Source organism: Mustelus asterias, chromosome 1 (genome assembly GCF_964213995.1).
Source record: "Mustelus asterias chromosome 1, sMusAst1.hap1.1, whole genome shotgun sequence".
In the NCBI taxonomy this organism is placed as follows: domain Eukaryota; kingdom Metazoa; phylum Chordata; class Chondrichthyes; order Carcharhiniformes; family Triakidae; genus Mustelus; species Mustelus asterias.
This window is the reverse complement of record NC_135801.1, coordinates 56,922,737-56,945,008: the sequence shown is the minus strand read 5'-3', so window position 1 is coordinate 56,945,008 and position 22,272 is coordinate 56,922,737. Positions and strand designations below refer to the sequence as shown.

Genomic DNA, 22,272 nt, shown 5'->3' with positions numbered 1-22,272 from the left:
TTTGGTTTCACATCTTTGTAATTGTCTTTATTTACATTTAAGACCTTAGTTTCAGATCCACATTTCTCACCCTCAAACTGACTGTTAAATTCTATCATATTATGATCACTCTTATCTAGCGAATCCTTTACTATGAAATTAACTAATTCTGTCTCATTATATATTAACAGGGCTAATAGCCTGTTCCCTGGTTGATTCCAGAATGTATTATGCTGAGAAACTGTCCTGTATGTATCCTGATTCCTCCTGGCTACCTTTGCAAATTCATCCACTCTATATGAAGATTAAAATCTGCCATGATTGCAGCACCTTCCTTTAAAGCCCCCATTATTAATTTATACCCTGTCCTCCAATATGGCGACTGTTAAGGATCGATAAACTACTTCCACCTTTTTCCTTCGCTATATATACCCAAACTGATTATACATTTTGATCCTCTGTACCAAGGTCATTTCTCAGTACTGTATTAATCTCATCTCACCCTATACTAACAGAGCACCCCACCCCGTTTTCCTTCATTCATGTACCAAAATGCCAAATAATCTTAAATATTCAGGTCCAAGCCCTGGTCACTTTGGAATGATGGCTCTGTAATGGTTGTCATGTCATACTCATTTATCTCTATTTGTGCTGTCCATTAATTAATTCTGTTACGACTGCTGTGTGCATTCAGATAAACCATCTTTAATTATTTTTTTAACCATTTCTTTACTCTGACCTTATTTGCACACTGTGTGCTTTGTCCCCTTCTGGCACACTGGTTATAATTTCCCATAATGCTCCCTGGTGAAGACAGTTCCAACAGTTCAACTCTGTCTTTCCCCAGGAACACGTGCCCCACGAATCAAATCCTGTTTCTCCCACATCAATCTTTGAGTCATGCATTCAAGTCTCTGATTGTATTTGCTCTCTACCAATTTGCTCATGGTTCAGGTAGTGATCCAGAGATTATTACCTTTGTGGCTTTTGCTTTATAATTTAGTCCCTAGCTGCTCATACTTATTTGCAGAACCTTTTTATTAGCCCTACCTATGTCATTGGTTCCCATATGAACTGTGACAACTAGATCCTTCTCCTCCCACTCCAAGTTTTTCTCCTGCCTGAGGAAATATCCTTATCCTTGGCATCAAACAGGGAACACAACTGTTTTATCTCATGTTTTTGGTTGCAGAGAACAGTATCTTTCCCCTAACTGCACTATCTCCTATTACAACTAGATTCCTTTATACTCCATCTCATGAAAGGCTCCCTGCACCATGTGTTGTGATCAGTTTTTTCATCCTCCCTTCAGTCCCTGCTTTCGTCCCACACAAGCTGTAAGGGCATCAAAACTGCTGGTCAATTTCAAGGACTGAGGCTCCTCCATTGTTACATTCTAGGTTCCTATACTTGCCTGTATATATGAAGTAGCTTAACTAGTTAAGGTATAAATTGAATTCATACTACAGCATGATTTTCCAATTCCTATACTCAGCGCCCCAACTGATGAAAGCTAGCATGCCTTATGCCTTCTTGACCTCCTTGTCCACCTGAGTTGCCACCTTCAGGGGACTGTGGATCTACATGCCTAGATCCCTCTGTATGCTAATATTTCTAAGGGCTCTATCATTTACTATATACTTTCCTTCTGCAGTAGACCTTCCAAATCGCATCACCTCACATTTGTCCAGGTTAAATCCCATCTGCCATCTTTCGGCCCAGGTCTCCAGACAATTTTTATCCTGTTGTATCCTCTGACAACCTTCATATCTGTAACGCCCCCAATTTTTATATAATCTGCAAATTTACTAATCAGACTACCTACATTTTCCTCCAAATAATTTGTGTCAGAAACAACAGAGGCCCCAGCCCTCATCCTTGTGGAACACTGCTTGTCACATACTTCCAGTCAGAAAAGTACCCTTTTACTGCTACGCTCTGCTTTCTATGCCCAAGCCAGTTTTGTATCCATTTTACCAGCTCACATCGGATCCCATATGACTTCACCAGTTACCTGACTGGTTCAGTTTAGTTGCGATGTATTCAGTTTTGAGTTCATTTCTCATCAAACAGTGCACTAATCAAAGAACCATTATTTGGATATGTTGCTTTTCTCGAAATTTAAAGTTCTAATCTAGTCAAAACTTGTATGTTAAATTTTAACACTTTGAGTGACTTTATAAGAGATTGTTGCCCTTATTTTTGAAAGACATATGATTCTTAGTGTTAAAAATAAAAACGGTACATGTATTTCAAGACGTTTGTGTTTCAAATACAGATTGTTGTGGCTATTTGTGCTCACTTTTCTTAAGCATGCCAAATCAGATGACAATTTATTCATAACTCTTCAAGAAGGTGTAACTAATTCTTCTTGAATTGAGTGTAATGCATGCACTATAGCTTGTGTTCTCAAGCCAATCAATATTGTGAAAATAGTACATTCCTTGTGGCGAAGCCTAACTTGCTGTTTTTGCTAATAAGTTGGATGTAAGAATAAAACAATCTGTTCCATGTTGAGGTGTATACATATGTTCAAATCGTTTAAAAACTGAGCCATGTTCAATTTCTGAAATCCATGTTTTTCTTGCAGTCTTCCAAAGTTCATATCACCAGAACTGTGTTGGAACTGTGCTTGGCTTTTGCCAAGTATTTGAGTAACTTGCAGAATGGTGGTCCTCTACTCAAACAGTTATGTGATCACATTCTTTTGAATCCTGCCATTTGGATCCATGCTCCAGCCAAGGTGAGCGTTTGTTTTTTTTCATTTTTAGATGTAGAGATATTTAAATTAAAAAAAAATATTGCCAGTATAAACTGGAAAGAGTGTAAAAAAGATTTACGAGGATGTTGCCAGAACTACTGGGCCTGAGTTATAGGAAGAGGTTGGCCAGGCTAGGACTTTATTCCCTGGGGGGAACGTAAGAAAATGAGGGGTGACCTTGTTGAGATGCATAAAATCATGAGGGGCATAGATAGGTTGAACGCACATAGTCTTTTTCCCATAGAAGAGGAATTGAAAACCAGAGGGCATTGGTTTAAGATGAGAGGGGAAAGATTTAAAAGGGACCTGAAGGTCAACTTCACAAAAGGTGGTGCTTATATTGAATGAGCTGCCAGAGTGGTTGAGGTTGGTACAATAGCAACATTTAAAAAGCATTTGGGTAAGTAAATGATGAGAAAGCATTAGAGGGATATGGGCCAAATATGGGCAATTAGCACGAGCTGGGAGGGCACCATGGTCGGCATGGACCGGTTGGGCCGAAGGGCATGTTTCCGTGCTGTATTGTTCTATATTCCTCCAAGATTTATTATGCAGTATAGTTGAGTACAATTTACAACATTTATTTCAAAATGTTAAAAGCAACCATCTTTATTTAATGCTTTAGTTACCAATTCAAACTTGTAACTCTTTTACTAAACATTAACTTCAATTATTTAACTGAAGATAGATACTACCGAGTTTAGGAAAAATTTTGGCCAAGAAATATCCCCGATGAAAAATCTATCATCTTTCTGAAGAATCCTTTAGGACACACTTCTTACAATGGTGAATCTCTATAGAGTTGTCATTGACAGACGAAGGACTGCACATGTCTTTTATCTACAAATTCTTCGCTTCCAGAAGATTCTGTGTCATCCAGCCAATTGTGTAACCGGAATCTGAGCACACAGCTCAAACAGCCAATGAAATTACTTGTAAACAATGCCATTACGCTTAGTTCAAATGGCATGTCCCTTACATAACAGCAATAAAATTCAATGCCACCGTGTCTACTGGAAAGTAAACAACTTCCTGTATTTGGTCAATACAGGAAGCTTCGGGCCACAGTTCCTAGACCAGGACTCTGACTCAGAGTAACTTTACGACCTGCATCTGGTTTTAATTATAAGTTGACCAAAATCCCAGCATTCTTGACTCTTAGCCAGAATACCCATTTTAATGCCATTATTGTTAAATCATTGTCGTAGTCGTTCTTTCTCCATCTACAAAATGTTTGGTATTCTCTACCTTGGATGGTGATGGATGTTCAGTTATTGAGTATATTCAAGGCTGAGGTTAAGTAGATTTTTTTATTCCAAGGGAATTTTGGGACATTGGAGTCTGGTGGGAAAGTGGAGTTGAGATCGGTGGTATGCCGTAGTCTTATTGAATGATAGGACAGTTCAAGGGGGATATGTACCGCTCCTCCAATTTTTTAAGTTCGTGTTTTCTTAAGCATTGACCCTTTGTTACAATACAATCATCTTCTGAAACAGACTTGTATCTCAGCTGCCTGCCATAGCTCAGCATTTTCCACCTATTCTGCTTCTACTATCCATTGCAGTAATCATCCACATGGTATTGCTATCCAGTGACACTCTTTCTGGAAGTGCACAAGGAGCAGTTATCCTACTCAATTTTTCCTCTGCCTAACCTGGACATCAAGGACTATTGTGTTTTCTTTCCTTTCATCCTGACTGAACTACCAAGTCAACAATGTCTGAAGGACTTATTCAACCAACTAAACCACGAGGGACAAGGGAGGAAGTTCTCGAGACACAAACTACAGCTGACTGATTTTGTTCAAAAGATTGATAATACAAAATGCCAGATGATACTTCCTGTTCTTTCATTTTAATTTGGGTACAACTTTCCCTGGCTAGGCAAAGCAGACAGGATTTGTTTTCAGATCTTTCCTACTTTTTGAATTGATCATTAAAGTATGCTAATGGAAGCCCTCCTTGTTGAAAGTGATGATCCTTTTCTTCTTAGAGCGACCTAAATACTGAAGGATATATGACATTAAGGAAGGACTGGAAGCTGGGATAAGGTGGAAGGATGGCTCTGTTAATTAATGATGGTGTTAGCACAATAGAGATGGGTGACCCAAATTCACAAAACCAGTGGAGAAATATGGCAGTGATAACATTTTGTTCTTCAGCTTTGTAAAATAGACTAATAAAAATTCACAAAAAAAACTGTAAATTTCAGTATTCTTTGAATACTCATTTTTCTCTGAACTGGACTATGCTGCATGTGTCTTTGAGTTCCTTATGGATGTTTCGGCTCAAAGTTTAATTGAAAGTATTTTATAATGCAGAGAAGGTTAACACTCACCAATTGAGTTCTTGATTGTAGAATGCTATTGTTTCCATATGGTCACAAATCTGATAGTTTTTCCACATTTACTTCAATACAGGTTCAGTTGCAGCTCTACACCTACTTGTCTACTGAGTTTATTAGTACAGCCACTATTTATAATGCAGTCCGAAGAGTTGGTACTGTGTTGCAGATAATGCACACTCTGAAGTACTACTATTGGGTAGTGAATCCTCAAGATCGCAGTGGAGTTGTTCCCAAAGGTCTGGGTAAGCAAAGACTTGCTGTGATAAGATAAGAGTTTACATTGTGGTTGTTCATTTTGTTCTGCTTACTCCAGTTGTAGCCAGTGAACAGTGGAATAAGTAGTGCATCTGAGGCCATCGTTTCCATCTGATTGAGCACCACTGAATAAACTGATCTGTGAAGTTAATTCAGCACAGGTGCAACCAGAAATTCAGAGCATCATAAAGAGAAACAAATCTTGTTTGGGAGCTGCGGCAAGGAATAGTATAAAAGAAAAGTTTCCAGTTTCCAAAACTATTGTTTTGGCAAAAAGTAAATTTGGTTGGAATTTACTTGAACTCTGTTGAAGAAAGAAGCACAGAAGATGGCCTTTTTGGTGTTAATGCCATTTCAATTTGATGTTTAAATTTGTTGTACAGTGCAGGGATATTTTAACTGCTGGTCTAAGGGCTCAAACCAGTCCATTTAGGAACTGCGTAAGCAGCAGCTGTAAGGAAGCAGCTTTCAGAAGTAATTATTGTAAAATAAGTGATTTATATATTAGGCTTGTAAGCAGGAAAAGAGTCCCAAACTAAACTTTTAAATTTAAGGCAAACATTAAAGGAATGAAAAATAAATCGATCATTGTAAACTGGGCTGAATTGTTGTTGGGTAAATTGTAGGAAGTATCAGCTGTAACAGGAAATGGATGGGTAGACAAGTGACAGATGGGAATTTAATAGTATGAGGCAATGCTGCATTTTGGAAGAAAGGAATACGGAAAGACAATATGGACAATGAGGCACTATTTTAAAGCGTGTACAGGGACAGAAGGACCTGGATGTTCAAGACACAAATCTTCAAAGTAGCAGGGCATACTGAGAGGGTAGGATGCAATGCATATGGGACACTGGGCTTCAGAAATTGGGTTTTTTTGGTTATATATCCAATTCAATCCATTCAAAGTCTCAGCAAGTGAGACATTCCAGATCCAAGCTGACAAGTCAGGGCTCTCACTTCCTGTCTTGGGCTTGATGTACATGATCCAAGCTGATTGGAGCAGGCATTGCACCTCCTTCAAGGCTTGGTCTCATTTGCTTCTTAGCCAAAAGCCGAGATGCCGCTTTTAAAAATTGCTTCAAATGAAGCCTCAGTGTAACCTCATGACTTCAAACAAGTGCACCACATCAATACTACACTTGATCTATTGAGTATTATTTTTTTTTACAATAGCAGATTTGTTAAACATTATAAAGCTCTAGTTAAGCCACAACTACAATATTGTGGCCAGTTCTGGTCACCACACTTCAGGGTGGATGTGGAAGTCCTTGAGAGGCCAAGAGGAGATTTAACAGAATTGTTCCAGAGGTGAAAAGATTTAGCTGCAAGGTTAGGTTAGGGAAGTTGAGGTTGTTCTCTTGGAGCAAAGGAGGTTGATGGGAGATTTGATGGAGGTATGCAAATTATGACAGGTTTAGAAGAAGTGCACGAAGAAAAACTGTTTCTAGTAGCTGATGGAATAAGGATGCATTTTAGACGACAGCTTTTAGGTTTTGGCTAACAGATGGCAGTGTGGGGCAAGGAAGAACTTTTTTTAAAAATAGAGGGGGGCGATTAAAATGCAGCGAGCTGGGAGATATCTAGGGAAGCTGTGTAGTGGGCTTCCTACTAGGCGCCACGGCCTCCACATATCTCCGGCCGCTGGATTTCCGGCATCGTCAGCTCCGTGTCAGAAATCGGCGTGGAACTGAATAAATTATTTAAATCTTCATTTGCATCTTACTGCAGGCCTGGGACTGGGGTCTCCAGGCCCGCTAGCGTCTCCCTTCTCCTGCCAGGAGTGTTTCGTTCCAGTGGGGTTTATAACAGCTCCCCACGAGCAGAGAGCTGGCACCTGCGAGTGTGAAGGGGGCCATGGAGGCCTCCAGGAGGTTGGGGGTAAGGGGGAATGCCTGGCAATGCCCAAGGGACAGTGGCATTGCCCAGGGGGCAACTTGGCACTACCCACCAGGCATCGGGCAGTGCCAAGGGGTGGGGCGTGGCCTATGGGGCAAATGATGGGGATGGGGATGGGGTTCCCGCTGCCACTCTGCATTTGGGATCGTAGGCAGAGGGAGGGATGGCAGCGATCGGGGCTGCCAACTGAGGTTGTGGGTGGGGGCGGGTCTGGTTCGGAGACATCTGGGAGGCTAGCGATCAGCTAGTGAGGGTGTTAGAGGGGCAGTGTTGGGGGGGATTGCTGTGCTGGCCAGTGAACAGGAGGCCTGTAGTGCGGGACTACTGTGTATGCTCCGATTTCCGCTCTGACAGATCGCCGCATGTGCAGTGGCCCACTCAGGGCTATGCTGCTGTCCTTTCCAGCGGGAATAGGATCTGCCCCCAGCTTTTCAGCGTGATTCATGCTAGGGCACTCTGATGCACAGTGTGTAGGAGATTCATTTTGAAAATCCCACTGAAAAGAAATCAGCAGGATTTACTCCAGTTTTGACGCAAATTCGGCACTTAGAATATTTTTTGGAGAATTCCACCCAGAATGACCAATGAGGGTAATGGAAGCAGAGACTGAATGATTTTTAAAGGAAATTGGATTGGCACATGAGGGCAGTAAACTTGCTGGGTTATGGGGCTAGAGAGTGGGAATCTCTAGCCCCATTTGGTTTGATTGCTTGACAGAGAGCAATGGACTGTATGACCACTTTATATGCTGTAATGTCTCTGATTCTGATTATGCACGATGCGTTTGACATCTGCACTTATTTTGTATTGACCTTGTTTATACAAAGAAATGTAAAGACTTCACTTGTGTAGTTAACCATGATTAATAAAAGAGGTAAGAGATGGTGTCAAATTGATAGACAATGCTTACACAGATACAAGGCGAGGTTGAAATCCAGTGGACTGGGAGTGCTATATAAAAAAAAAACAGTGAGGAGTTGCACAGAAAGTAGTCAGAGGTACAAAAAGGAATTTAAAAGAAGCTTTTGAGATCCCTTGCAGCAAATAGTTCTTTAAATATATTTAAACAATGGGGAATGCTGGCCCAATAAAGGTGGATGCACCACAGTACGCTCCATCCCTACATCTAAGTTATTGATAAAGATTCTGAATAGTTGAGGCTGCAGCTTGGATCCCTGTAGCAATCCAATATTTAGAATTTACTGAGAGGTTTTACTTTGCACAGTAATCTTTGATGTGGCACTTTATCAAATGTCATTTAAAGATCCAGGAGACCACATCTGGTTCCCTGTTGCTCACCTTGCTCATCATGTTCTCAAAGAACTCTAACACATTTGGCAAACAAGATTTCTCTTCCACCCCTTCACAGAACCATCTTGATTCTACTTAATTGTATATTGTTCTAAATGTCCTGTTATTACTTCCTTAATAATGGATTCCAGTATTTCTCCAATGGCAAATGTTGGGTGATCTGGCTTATAGGCACCTACATCCTGTCTCCCTCCTTTCTTGTACAGAAATGTTAGATTTTCACTCTTCCAATCTGCTGGACCTTTCCAGAATCTTGGTAATTTGAAAGTTACAAGCAATGCATCCAGTATTTCTGCAGCCACTTTTTCTAAGACCCTTGGATGCAGGCCATCATGTCTCAGGGTCAGCTCTTGGCCCCATTAAGTTCCCGAATATCTTTTTTCTACTGATCATGATTGTTTTAAGTTCCTGCCTTTTATCCAAATTTTTCTACTGTTCTTGGGACACTTTTGTATCTTTTATCATGAAGACAGATACAAAATACTTGTTCAAAGTTGCTATGATTTTTTAATTTCCCATGACTAATTCCCCAGTCTCATCCTCCAAGGACAAATTTCCTTTAGATACTCTCCTTTTCATATATAAATTTTTACTGTCTGTTTTTACAATTCATGCTACCCTGTTCTCAATGGGCGGTACGGTAGCACAGTGGTTAGCACTGCTGCTTCACAGCTCCAGGGACCTGGGTTCGATTCCCGGCTTGGGTCACTGTCTGTGTGGAGTTTGCACATTCTTCCTGTGTCTGCGTGGGTTTCCCCCGAGTGCTTCGGTTTCCTCCCACAGTCCAAAGGTGTGCGGGTTAGGTTGATTGGCCATGCTAAAATTGTCCCTTAGTGTCCTGAGATGCGTAGGTTACAGGGATTAGCGGGTAAATGTGTAGGGATAGGGGGTAGGGCCTGGGTGGGATGGTGGTCGGTGCAGACTCGATGGGCCAGATGGCCTCTTTCTGCACTGTAGGGTTTCTATGATTCTATGATTCATATTCTAATTTCTTTTTTTTAAGTCCTCCTTTGCTGGGTTTTACAGGTTTTTCAATTTCCTGGCCTGCCACTAAACTTTGCAGTATTGTGTGCCTTTTCTTTCAAGTTTACACATTCTTAACTTTGTTAGTTAGCCATGGATGGTTTACCTTTTTCTGAACCTTTCATTCTCAATGGGATATATCTTTGTTGAGAGTTATGAAATATCTCTTTAAATGTCTGCAACTGTTTACTTACTATTCTACCTTTAACCAATATGCCCTGTCCTCCGCAGCCAACTCTGTTTTCATAGCTTTGTAATTGCCTTTATGTAAGTATAAGACACTAGTTTCAGGGTCAAGTTTTGCATCCTCGAACTGAATTAACAATCCTATTATGTTATTACTCTTTCCCAGAGTATCCTTTACTGTGAGATTATTAATTAATCCTGTCCCATTATACATTGCCACATTTAAAATAGCCTGTTCCTAGGTTGGTTCCAGAATGTATTGTTTTAAGAAACGGTCCAGAGTAGTCTATGAGCTCTTCCAGTCTACCTTTTGCAACTTGACTTGTTCAATCTCTATGAAGATTAAAATCACCCATGATTATTGCAGTACCTTTCTGCAAGCTCCCATTACAGGCAGTCCCCGGGTTACGAACGTCCGACTTACAAACGCCCGTACTTGCGTACCGACCTCCGTAAAGCCTATTATTTAAAAAAATCGAGTTACATAAAATGGTTCGTACTAACGAATGGGCCGACTACATTGCGCGATGCTCAAAACACTGCGCGTTTTCAGCGGTTCGTCGCCCCGAGGGAGAACAACGCCACGCTGTCGTCGCCATTTTAAGTCGGATCGCGTAAACACTGTTATGTGCGTTGTGTTTTAACTTAAATTTTTCGTGTGTTTACCCTCGTAATCATGGCTCCAAAGCGTAAATCTGATGCAAGTGATGGTGATGCATCGAAGAAAAGGAAAACGATCATGATTGAAACGAAAGTGGAAATAATAAAGCGATCGGAGAGAGGTGAAACGCCAACAAACATTGGAAAAGCGTTAGGCTACAGTCGGTCAACGATCGGGACAATTATAAAGGACAAAGGGAGAGTAATGGAGCATGTAAAAGGCTCTGTCCCGATGAAAGCGACAATTATCACTAAGCAACGCAGTGGTTTAATTATCAAAATGGAAAGGCTATTGGTAATTTGGTTAGAGGATCAAAATCAGCGTAATATTCCTATTAGCCTTGGCTTAGTGCAAGAAAAGGCTCGAAGCCTTTTCAGTGATTTAAAAACTGCACGTGCAGCAAGTGAAGATGCTTGTGATGAAGAATTTGTTGCGAGGAGGGGTTGGTTCAAACGTTTCAGAGGGAGGGTAAATTTACACAATGTTAAAGCGCAAGGTGAAGCAGCGAGTTTCCTGAAATGTTGGAAAAAACTATTGAAGAGGGAGGTTATGTGCCTGAGCAAATATTTAATGTAGACGAGACTGGCTTATTTTGGAAAGAAATGCCTGAAATGGCATGAAAAACATTGCAGATTCTTGGGAGGAAGTGAAGACAACCAACATGAAAGGAGTGTGGAACAAATTGTGCCCCCAATTCGCACATGGTTTTAAGGGGTTTACAGCTGAGGACATCGACGAAGCCAGGAAAGCTGTGGTTGATATTGGTAATAATCAACTGCAGTTAGACATCAATGAAGACGATGTCTTAGACTTGCTTGAATCCCATGCCAAGAACCGACCAATGAGGACCTTATGGAGCTGGAGCAGCAGATGATAGCATTTGAGGAAGAAGGCCGGGACCTAGAAACCCCAGAACCCAAGAAGTTTTTGACGAAGGAGTTAGCTGAAGCCTTTCATCTCATTGAAGCAGGGATGGCAAAGTTAGAGGAGCAAGATCCTAATGCAGAGAGGTTCACCAAAGTTTACCGAATAGTTACCGACGGCCTCAGCTGCTACAAGGCCATTTATAATGAGAAAAAGAAAAGCTCTGTTCAAGCCTCCCTTGATGTTTACTTTAAGAAATTACTTTAATGTTTTTTATACCTATACACACACACACACACACACACACACACACACACAAATAATCCAAGTTTTGTGTCATTTCCATTTATTATTATTGTTACTGTATTATATTTAAGATGTTTTAGGTAAAATATATACTAAGACAAACATTTGACTAATTGACGCTAGATGTGAACCGTATGTAACTGTTCCGATTTGCATACAAATTTGACTTACAGACAGACTTAAAAACGGAACTCGTTCGTAACCCGGGGACTGCCTGTATTTGTTAATGTGTACTCTGTCCTACTGTGTAGCTACTATTTGGGGCTCATAAACCACTCCCTCAAGAGACTTCTTTCCCTTGTTATTTCTTGTCTCCACTGTTATAATTCAGATCAGAAACTCCATAGTGATGAAGTTCACCTGGATCATAAGTTTTGCAATTTGTATTTGGCTAGGGTAAGCATTAGATGTTTCACTTCAGGTATGATTCAAATGATGCAGTAGGGAGCTTTTATCAAACAAAGTTTATTTCAAAAACAGTTAACATGTAATAACTTTTACAAATTACAAACATGAAAAGACACCATGATTGTATAAACCTTAACTCTACGAAATGTTCCAACCAAACAAACCTCCTCAAAAACCCTTGCCACAGAAAATATGAATGCTCATGTGATGTTGGAACTTTGTCCTTTGGTTGGAGAATTGAAACTGACTTCCCAGCCTTGTTATCTCCAGCAGCCCTTGAGATAGAGAAAATGCCACTGCTGGTCTCTAGCTTTTAGCCAGCGAACTACTGCAAGAGACAGAATTCTCACTCCAGGAAGGCAAGGAAACCTGCTTCCAGCTAGGCAGCAGAATCTATAATACCAGGGATAGAGAGAAAACCTGTCTGCAACTTGAAAACCAGGACAGCCTCTGACTCTGAACCAAAACTGAAATCCTTGGATTCTTCTGTGGAGGGATCAACTGACTTGTCAAGTAATTTCTCCCCCCCCCCCCCCCCCCAAACAATTCAAAAGGTTGTAAAATCCCAGACACTGCATGAAGCTCAGAGTAAAAATAAACGAAACCCCATTTAAACCATTGAAGCAACAATAAAAGGACTGCTGAGCAGAAAAAACTGCTTACCATCTGCAGAGAGCATGATTTTAAAAAAAAATTCTTAAAAGCACAGTAGTGTCACACTGCCCCCTTAAGAAAAAATGAACCATCAACTTTCAAAGATGGTTTCATTTTTCAAACCTTTTGTTTCGCACTACTGGTACTTTACAATAAATATACATACATTTTACAAAATCAAAACATACAAATATAACAGTGATATAATCCATTTCAGTCCTTGTCTTCCGCCATTGAACGCTCCTTTTATCACATTGGTGACAAATCGTTTCATCTCCAAGACTCTCCTTCAGTCCCTAATCCTGCATTGATTCAGAGTCTGAATTCAGTTTTATTGTTGTGATGATAAATTAGTTCTGGTAATGTCCTCGTAGAGCGAGGCAGGATCGGCAGGATCAGCGGGATAACGCATTACAGTTGTGTAGTCAGAGCCATTCAGAAAGATCATTTTATCTCTGTCCCGTTTCTTGTTAATTGGCCATGGCTCTTTCTATGCCAAGCAATTCTTTGCTCTGGATCTGCATAATCACTTTCTGCACACTCTTTGGCAAAGACACACAGCAGACGGTTTTCCTTGGTGTCAGAACCCATTTCGATCATAGTTCTGAAGATCACTGTGGCATGTCTGCTGCTGTAATTATTTGAACACTCGTTGTATACAGTACTATTTCACTGGACATCCACATCTCTGCACAATTATTATGCTAGCAGTTCATTTTAGATCATAGAATAGAATCATAGAATCTCTACAGTACAGAAGAAGGCCATTTGGCCCATCGAGCCTGTACCCACCATAATCCCACCCAGGCCCTATTTCAGTAACCCCACACATCTACCCTGCTAATCCTCCTGACACTCGGGTCAATTTAGCATAGCCAATCTACCTAACCCGCACATCTTTGGACTGTGGGAGGCAATCGGAGCACCTGGAGGAAACCCATGCAGACACAGGGGGAACGTGCAGACTCCGCACTTGGTAACCCGAGGCTGGAATTGAACCCGGGCCCCTGCCTCTGAGAGGCAGCAGTGCTAATCACTGTGCCATCGTGCTGCCCCCAGAATCTGTACAGTGCAGAACGAGGCCTTTCGACCCATCCAGTCTGCACCATCTCTCCGACAGAGTCCCACTCCCAAGGCTCACCCCCGCTCTATCCCCATGACACCACATATTTACCCCACTGATCCCCCAAACCTTGGGCGGCACAGTGGTTAGCACTGCTGCCTCACAGCTCCAGTGACCCAGATTCAATTCCAGCCTCGAGTCACTGTCTGTGTGGAGTTTGCACATTCTCTCTTGTTTGTGTGGGTTTCCTCTGGGTACTCCGATTTCCTCCCACAGTCCAAAGATGTGTGGGATAGGTTGATTGGCCATGCTAAATTGCCACAGTAGCCTGTGGGCGTAGGTTAGAGGGATTAGCGGGGTAAATATATGGGGTTACGGGGATGGGGCCTGGGTGGGATTGTTATCGGTGCAGACTCGATGAGCTGAATGGCCTCCTTCTGCACTGTAGGAATTCTATGATTCTACACATCCTAGGAAACTAAGGGGCAATTGAGCATTGCCAATCCACCTAACCTGCATATCTTTGGACTATGGGAGGAAACCAAAGCACCCCAAGGAAACCCACGCAGACACGGGAGAATATGCAAACTGCACGCAGACAGTCACCCAAGGCTGGGATCGAACCCGGATCCCTGGTGCTGCAGAGCAGCAATGTTAACCGCTGTGCCACCATGCTGCCCATGATGGCACAATCTTGACAGTCTTAATTCACGTTGTTGTCCTTTTCCTTTGATCCACATTAGTACGATACTGCCACTCTTCAATCTCCTTTTTGAGATTGCCCATGACTGTTGATTCCTCTACATTTTCTGCTCAGATGAGCTGATTTTAACAACTCTGCAATTTATGTCCAAGCAATTACTAAAGCAAATCAAAGATTGGGAATTCTGTGGTATGCAACTATCTCCTGATTCCACAAAACCTCTCCAACATCTAAAAAGCACATGTGAAGGAGTGTGATGGAATATTTTCAGCTTGCCCGGGTGAGTGCAGCTTCAGCAGCCCGGGTGAGTGCAGCTTCAGCAACCCGAGTTCAAGGCCATTCAAGACAAAGCAGCCTGCTTGATCAACAACCCTTCCACAACTTAAATGTTTACTCCCTTCAGGACTGGTACACTGGCAGCAGTGTGTATCATCTACAACCGACTTGTCTAACCTTTTCGATTGAAGCTACATTTCAACATATCCTTCACTGAAATTTCAAAAAGATAAAGTTTTAAACATGAATTTAAAAAAAAATTGAGGCTTGAAAACAAAAACAATGATAATAAATAAAGCAGAATATTATTGTGTAATATGGTGAATGTATTTTTCCGGATCACTCCCAGGTGCAATGTGCACACTCGCTCACTGATAGTGAGGGTGAATGAAAACCCTGATACTGGGAGTGAGCCAGACTTATGGACACATTCTGGCCCTACGTGCACACTCCCCTTACTCCTTCTCTGCACGTGCTGTGGACCCCTGCTCGCATCTGGACCCCACACCAGGTTTTGAGTAATAAATTCAAGACTGACCAGCTGGAGTAGCATTGTGAGGGTGCTCCACTGTCAGAGGAGTTGCCTTTGGTGCCATGCTAAACTAGGGCCCTTTTCTGTCCCCTCAGGTGGACGTTAAAAAGAAATCACGTCACTATTTCAAAGATGAGCATAGCAATCTCCCTGGTGTCCTTGCCAATATTTATCTCAATTTAGGGTGGCATGATGGCACTGATCTGCACTGCTGCCACACAGCGCCAGGGACCCGGGTTCAATTCCAGCCTTGGGTGCTCTGGTTTCCTCCCACAGTCCAAAGATGTGTGGATTAGGTTGATTGGCCATGGTAAAATTTTCCCTTAGTGTCAGGGAGATTAGCAGTCTAAAAACTTGGAGTTATGGTGATGGGACCTGGGTGGGATTGTTGCCGGTGCAGGCTTGATGGGCCAAATGGCGGCCTCCTGCACTGTGGGGATTCTATGAACATCAAAATAGAGATCATGGTTCATCACAGAATGGTGTTTTTGAGACTCTGCACATATTGACTGTCACATTTCCATTGTTACACCAGTGACTTCATTGTGCAAAAGCTACCTCATTGCTTGTAAAGTGCATTGTGATCTCCATGGTTGTGGAAGGCACTATATAAATGCATTTTTGTCTGTCTTTTCGTCACCCCTTCCTGCACAGTATAAATTGTGCTATGATACGAACATAGAAATTGGAGTAGAAGTAGGCCATTCAGCCCCTCGAACCTGCTTTGACATTCAATAAGATTGTGGTCCATTGAGTTCCACGTTTGCCATCTATCCCTGAAAATCTTAGATTCTTGTCGGCCAAGGGAATCCTCTGATCTTCAGGTAAGCATTCTCCAAGGCGGCCTTCACAACACACGACAACGCAGAGTCGCTGAGCAGATAGCCAAGTTCCGCACACATGAGAACGGCCTCAACCGGGATCTTGGGTTCATGTCGCACTATCTGTAATCCCCGCGACTTGCCTGAGCTTGCAAAATCTCAGTAACTGTCCTGTCTGGAGACAATACTCATCTCTTTAACCTGTGCTTAACCCTCTCTCCACTCACATTGTCTGTACCTTTAAGACTTGATTACCTGTGAAGACTCGCATTCCAACCATTATTTTGTAAATTGAGTTTGTGTCTTTATTTGTGTCTTTCTGTTTGTGAACAGAACTCCCACTTACCTGATGAAGGAGCAGCGCTCCGAAAGCTAGTGGCTTTTGCTACCAAATAAACCTGTTGGACTTTAACCTGGTGTTGTGAGACGTCTTACTGTGATACCAGTCAGGCAGGCTAATAAATTACATGAGCTTTTATTTTCTGCAATAACCTTTGTTATGGCACCTTTTCAAATGCTTTCTGGAAATTCAAGTACAGTGTGTATGTATGTTCCCTCTATCCTCAAAGAACCCGAGCAAATTGATGAAACATGATTTCACTTTCATAAAACCATGCTGATTCTTCTGAATTGTCTTGAGCTTGTGCAAGTGCCCAGATATAATCTCTTTAGTGATTGATTTTTCCAGATGTCAAGCTAACTAGTCCACAGTTTTCTGTTTTCTGCCACCCTCCCTCTTAAAGAAATCTGTCGCATTTGCTGCTTTCCAATCCGGTGGAACCTTTCCAGAACTGAATGGATTTGGGAAACTTAACAGCAGAGCATCTTCTATTTTATTGACCACCTCTTTTAATACCCTAGCACAAAGTTCATCAGGACCCAGAGACTTTGTCAATCCACAGCTCCATCAGTTTGCTAGTGAATGTAATTTCACCAAGTTCCCGTCTTGCTGCCACCACCTGATTTACAGCTATTACTAGAACCTTTTTTTTTATAGTTCAGTGCTTCACATTGAATACAGAAGCAAAATATCTGTTTATTTCATCCACCATCACATTATTTACTACTAACTTTTCACTACTACTCTCCAGGAGACCAATACTCAGTTTAAAAACTCATAGAAACATTCGCTATTTGATTTACATTCCTAGCCTTCTTCCTCTCGTACTGTAATTTCTTTCTCCTGATTAATCTTGTCATTCTCTGTTGTGATTTATATACTGACCAATCATCTGATTTACCAATTATCGTTGTGAAATTATATATTTTTTCTTAAGTTTGATGCTTTCCTCAACTTGTTTTGGTGCACCATGGATGATGGGTCTTCCTTTGAGAATTTTTCTTTCTCTGATTGCTTCCAGAATGTGCCATTCTAAGAAACTACCTTTTAAAGCACTCTAAGAACTCCCCATCCAGGCTACTGCCAATCTAATTTTTCCAGTTTATATGTAGATTAAAGATTATTTCCATTCTTTATCACAAGCACCCAACATTCCTTCTTGTATACTTTTCCCTACCTTGTGGTTGCTGTTCAGAGTCCTGTAGACCACTCTCGCTTGTGACTTCTTTCCCCTTCTGTTTCTCATCTCCACCCAAAACGATTCCACACCCTGATTTCCCGAACCAAAGTCATCTCTGAACTATTGCATCAGTGGTGCCCTTGATCAGTGCTACCCTTCCACCTTTAGCTAGCTTCCTATTCTTCTAGAATGTCATATATCCCTCAATATTCAGAACCCAATTCTTCTTATCCTGCGGCCATGTCTCTGTAATGACTATCAGACTATCAGATCATATTTATTTAGTTCAATGTGTGCTATCAATTGATTTGCTTTGTTATGAATGGTACACACATTTAGATAGAGCCTTTATTTTAGTTTTTTTTCTATCAATGGAACATGTAGTCTTGATTCTTTGTGTTTTTAGGTTTTCTTCTCACTTGTCCCTTCCTGCCATTCACCAACCGTCATTTCCCACATTGTTATTTTCCTCTCTTCCCTCGTCTCTACTCTTTGTCATGCCGCATCTTTTCACATTTGATCCCTTTCCCACATTATTAAGTTTAAAGCCCTTTCCACTTTGAGTTATGCGGTTTAGACGAACACTGGTTCTAGTGTGGTTCAGGTGTAGGCTGTCCCAACAATATAGCTCTTACTTTCCCTAGCACTAGTCCTGGTGACCCACAAACCAGAACTCACTTCTCCCACATCAGTCTTAGAGCCAATTTGCATGTGGTTTGGGTAATAATCCAGAGATTATAAACTTTGCACTTTGAGGTTCTGCTTTTCAATTTAGTGCCTAGTTGCTCATACTCTATGGGCAGCAGCTGTTAGAGTGGGAAATAGCTAATGGTCAAAGAGTATTTAAATTAGTCATTAAAGATTATTTAGTCAATCACGTCACTGGGCTATCCCTTGAATTTGTCTTAATTTGACCCCAGTTTTGTTATACTTAAGAGTATAAAGAAAAATGTGATGGTGGTTTAATGTTATTGGGAACAAAACAATATCTGCATGAAGTCAAGACTTGGTTTCCTTATTCCTATTGGAGTTTAACAGCAGTTGTCCTCAAAAAATAACATTTCTTCATCTGTAAACCTCGACTTTCAGTTGCAGCAAGCTGTTTATTTTGTAGGAAACTTCAGAACTGGGCTCAACTGTACCTTCACATGCATTAACTGTCAATTGGGGGTTATTGTATTTGCATTATGCATGGGAGTGTTTCCACCTCTCCCCTTCTTAGGATAACTAATCAGATCAGCAGATTCAGCACAGACAGTGCACTTGAACCGTTCAGGGAATTTAAAACTATCTGGTGTTTCTTCCTTTGAAGGAATGCTTCAGCGTACGCTTCATTGGCATTGATTATTATTTTTAAAAATTGCTTGCATGTAATCTTAAATATGTTTTTTTTCCCTTCCCAGATGGACCCAGACCAAACCAAAAGGAGATTCTTGCCTTGCGGGCTTTCTTGCTATTGTTTGTGAAACAGTTGATTATGAAGGTGAGAATCTGAAATTTAGAAATGCTGCCCTTGCCACCAAAAATTCTGTATGCAGATATATGTGCCATATAGTTGCTCTTACAAGCTGTATTTCTTTGTTGAATCTATGTTGTATCTGGTTTGAATCCCCAGAAATGAATTAGGATACTTTGCTTTTGATATCATACTGCAATATTTTTCACCCTGATAACAGTTTGCCAATTCTGTGAAGGTGTGGATTGGAGTGGGTGGGTAAAAGATTTCTCTACATGGAGGATATCTTCTTGAATGTTGTAACTTCCCTCTTTATTTTGACTGATTTGATTATTGAATGCTTGCTATCGCGCGATTCCACCAGACTCTTGTTGCACAGCTAAACGTTATAATGGGAAGTTAACCGAGGCAGATGAGATAAGAATGTGTCGGGAGATTTAACATAATAAGGCATAAGATAATGATTGCAGGTGATATAAAGTAAAAAGACCAAAGTAGTAGATTATAAAAAAACTTAACTGACGCAATGAGACAAAAGCAAAATATTGTGGATGTTGAAAATTTGGAAAAACAGAAAACGCTGGGAATACTCAGCTGGTCAGGTACATCTGTGGAGAGTAAACTTCTCAGGAAAATTATATTGCCTCAGAACTGGGGAAAAGTTAGAAATGAAGTAGATTTTTACAGCAAGTGAAATGGGTGAGGGTGGGTAAAGAACAACTAAAGACAAGGGTTTGTGAGAGCATGGAAGATGGGAAGTTGAAGTGACAAAAATGTTGGTAGTGCAAGGCCAAAGAGTGGGAATGGAACAAGAAACAAAACGTTCCAGGTGTGGATGACAGAATGATGAACAGCTGCCGTTGGAAAACTAAAACTAAACAAAAGCAAATGAAGATGACACTCAGTACAGTGCATACTTCCACTTCTTGTGTTAATTCGGTATTATTACAATTATGCAACTCTTCCTTCAGGCTTTTCCCTGCCTGGTTGATGCTCTGTAACTACAGTGCTGAAAAAATAAATTGTTTTATCAAGAGCTTCCATCTCATTGAGGAGGTTTCAGGCTAATACACTTCAACAGCTCTGGAAACTCGGCTCACATTTTGACACATTCCAGCACCACAGTTGAGACCATCCACAGCATTCTAAATAAAACAATCCATAGTGCAGCTCAGAAGTGTAGGGAAAGGGAGGATGAGCAAACTGACCACCGCACCAAGGTACAGGGAGCCGTCCAAGTGGGGGGAGAAACAAGAAATGTAATAGAAATTGGGGATAGTACACTTTTGGATGCTGTTTTGGCGCCGGGGGGGGGGGGGGGGGGGGGGACATGGCAGGGGTAAGACATAATGTACAGATCACTGGCTCAGAGTCTGTCCTTGTGGCTCAGAAGGGAAGGGGGGAGAGGAGTAGAGGATTAGTCATTGGGGACTCCGTAGTTAAAGGGACGGATAGGAGATTCGGTGGGAACGAGAGAGACTCGCGGTTGGTGTGTTGCCTCCCAGGAGCCAGAGTCTATGATGTCTTGGATCGTGTTTTCGAAATCCTTAAGGGGGAGGGGGACCAGCACAAGTTGTGGTTCACATAGGCACTCAAGACATAGGTAGGAAAAGGGATGGGGATGTAAGGCAGAAATTCAGGGAGTTAGGGTGGAAGCTTAGGGCTAGAACAAACAAAGTTATTATCTCTGGTTTGTTACCCATGTCACGTGACAGTGAGGAGAGGAATAGAGAGAGAGAGCAGTTAAACGCGTGGTTACAAGGATGGTGCAGGAGGGAGGGTTTCAGATATCTGGACAATTGGGGCTCTTTCTGGTGTAGGTGGGACCTCTACAAACAGGATGGACTGCACCTGAACCAGAGGGGTACCAATATCTTGGGGAGGAAATTTGCTAATGCTCTTCGGGAAGGTTTAAACTAATTCAGCAGGTGGGTAGGTACCTGAATTGTAGCTCCGGTGTACAGGAGGTTGAGAGTAGTGAGGTCATGGATGAGGTTTCAGGGTCGCAGGAGTGTACTGGCAGGCAGGAAGGTGGTTTGAAGTGTGTATACTTCAACCCAGGAGCATCCGGAATAAGATGGGTGAACTTGCAGCATGGGTTGGTACCTGGGATTTCGATGTTGTGGCCATCTCGGAGACATGGATAGAGCAGGGACAGGAATGGTTGTTGCAGGTTCCAGGGTTTAGATGTTTCAGTAAGTGTAGGGAACGTGGTAAAAGAGGGGGAGGTGTGGCGCTGTTAGTCAAGGACAGTATTACAGTGGCAGAAAAGACATTTGATGAGGACTCGTCTACTGAGGTAGTTTGGGCTGAGGTTAGAAACAGGAAAGGAGAGGTCACCCTGTTGGGAGTTTTTTATAGACCTCCGAAAAGTTCCAGAGATGTAGAGGAAAAGATTGCAAGGATGATTCTGGATAGGAGTGAAAGTAACAGGGTAGTTGTACTGGGGGACTTTAACTTTACAAATATTGACTGGAAAAGCTATAGTTCGAGTACTTTGGAGGGGTCAGTTTTTGTCCAATGTGTGCAGGAGGGTTTCCTGACACAGTATGTAGATAGGCCAACATGAGGCGAGGCCACATTGGATTTGGTACCGGGTAATGAACCAGGCCAGGTGTTCGATTTGGAGGTAGGTGAGCACTTTGGTGACAGTGACCACAATTCGATTATGTTTACCTTAGCAATGGAAAGGGATAGGTATATACCAAAGGGCAAGAGTTATAGCTGGGGGAAAGGAAATTATGATGCGATTAGGTGAGATTTAGCTGGCATAGGTTGGGGAAGGAAACTGCAGGGGATGAGCACAATTGTAATGTGGAACTTGTTCAAGGAACAGCTACTACGCGTCCTTGATAAATATGTACCTGTCAGGCAGGGAGGAAGCAGACGTGTGAGGGAACCGTGGTTTACTAAGGAGGTTGAATCTCTTGTGAAGAGGAAGAAGGAGACTTGTGTTAAGATGAGACGTGAAGGCTCATTTAGGGCATTTGAGAGTTACAAGTTAGCCAGGAAGGACCTAAAGAAAGAGTTAAGAAGAGCCAGGAGGGGACATGAGAAGTCTTTGGCAGGTCGATCAAGGAAAACCCTAAAGCTTTCTATAGGTATGTCAGGAGTAAAAGAATGACTAGGGTAAGATTAGGGCCAGTCAAGGACAGTAGTGGGAAGTTGTGCGTGGAGTCTGAAGGGATAGGAGAGACACTAAATGAATATTTTCGTCGGTATTCACACAGGAGAGGGACAGTGTTGTC

General features: G+C 41.8%; 1 protein-coding gene across 1 annotated transcript in view; it reads left to right on the top strand.

The window, feature by feature from the left end:
- lrba (LPS-responsive vesicle trafficking, beach and anchor containing) overlaps positions 1-22,272 on the top strand; it is a 901,160-nt gene that overhangs the window by 117,592 nt on the left and 761,296 nt on the right. Inside the window, exons 12-14 of the mRNA XM_078212471.1 lie at positions 2,570-2,722; positions 5,160-5,328; positions 18,972-19,051. Coding sequence (XP_078068597.1) covers positions 2,570-2,722; positions 5,160-5,328; positions 18,972-19,051 — 402 coding nt within the window. The remainder of the gene's footprint in view (positions 1-2,569; positions 2,723-5,159; positions 5,329-18,971; positions 19,052-22,272) is intronic.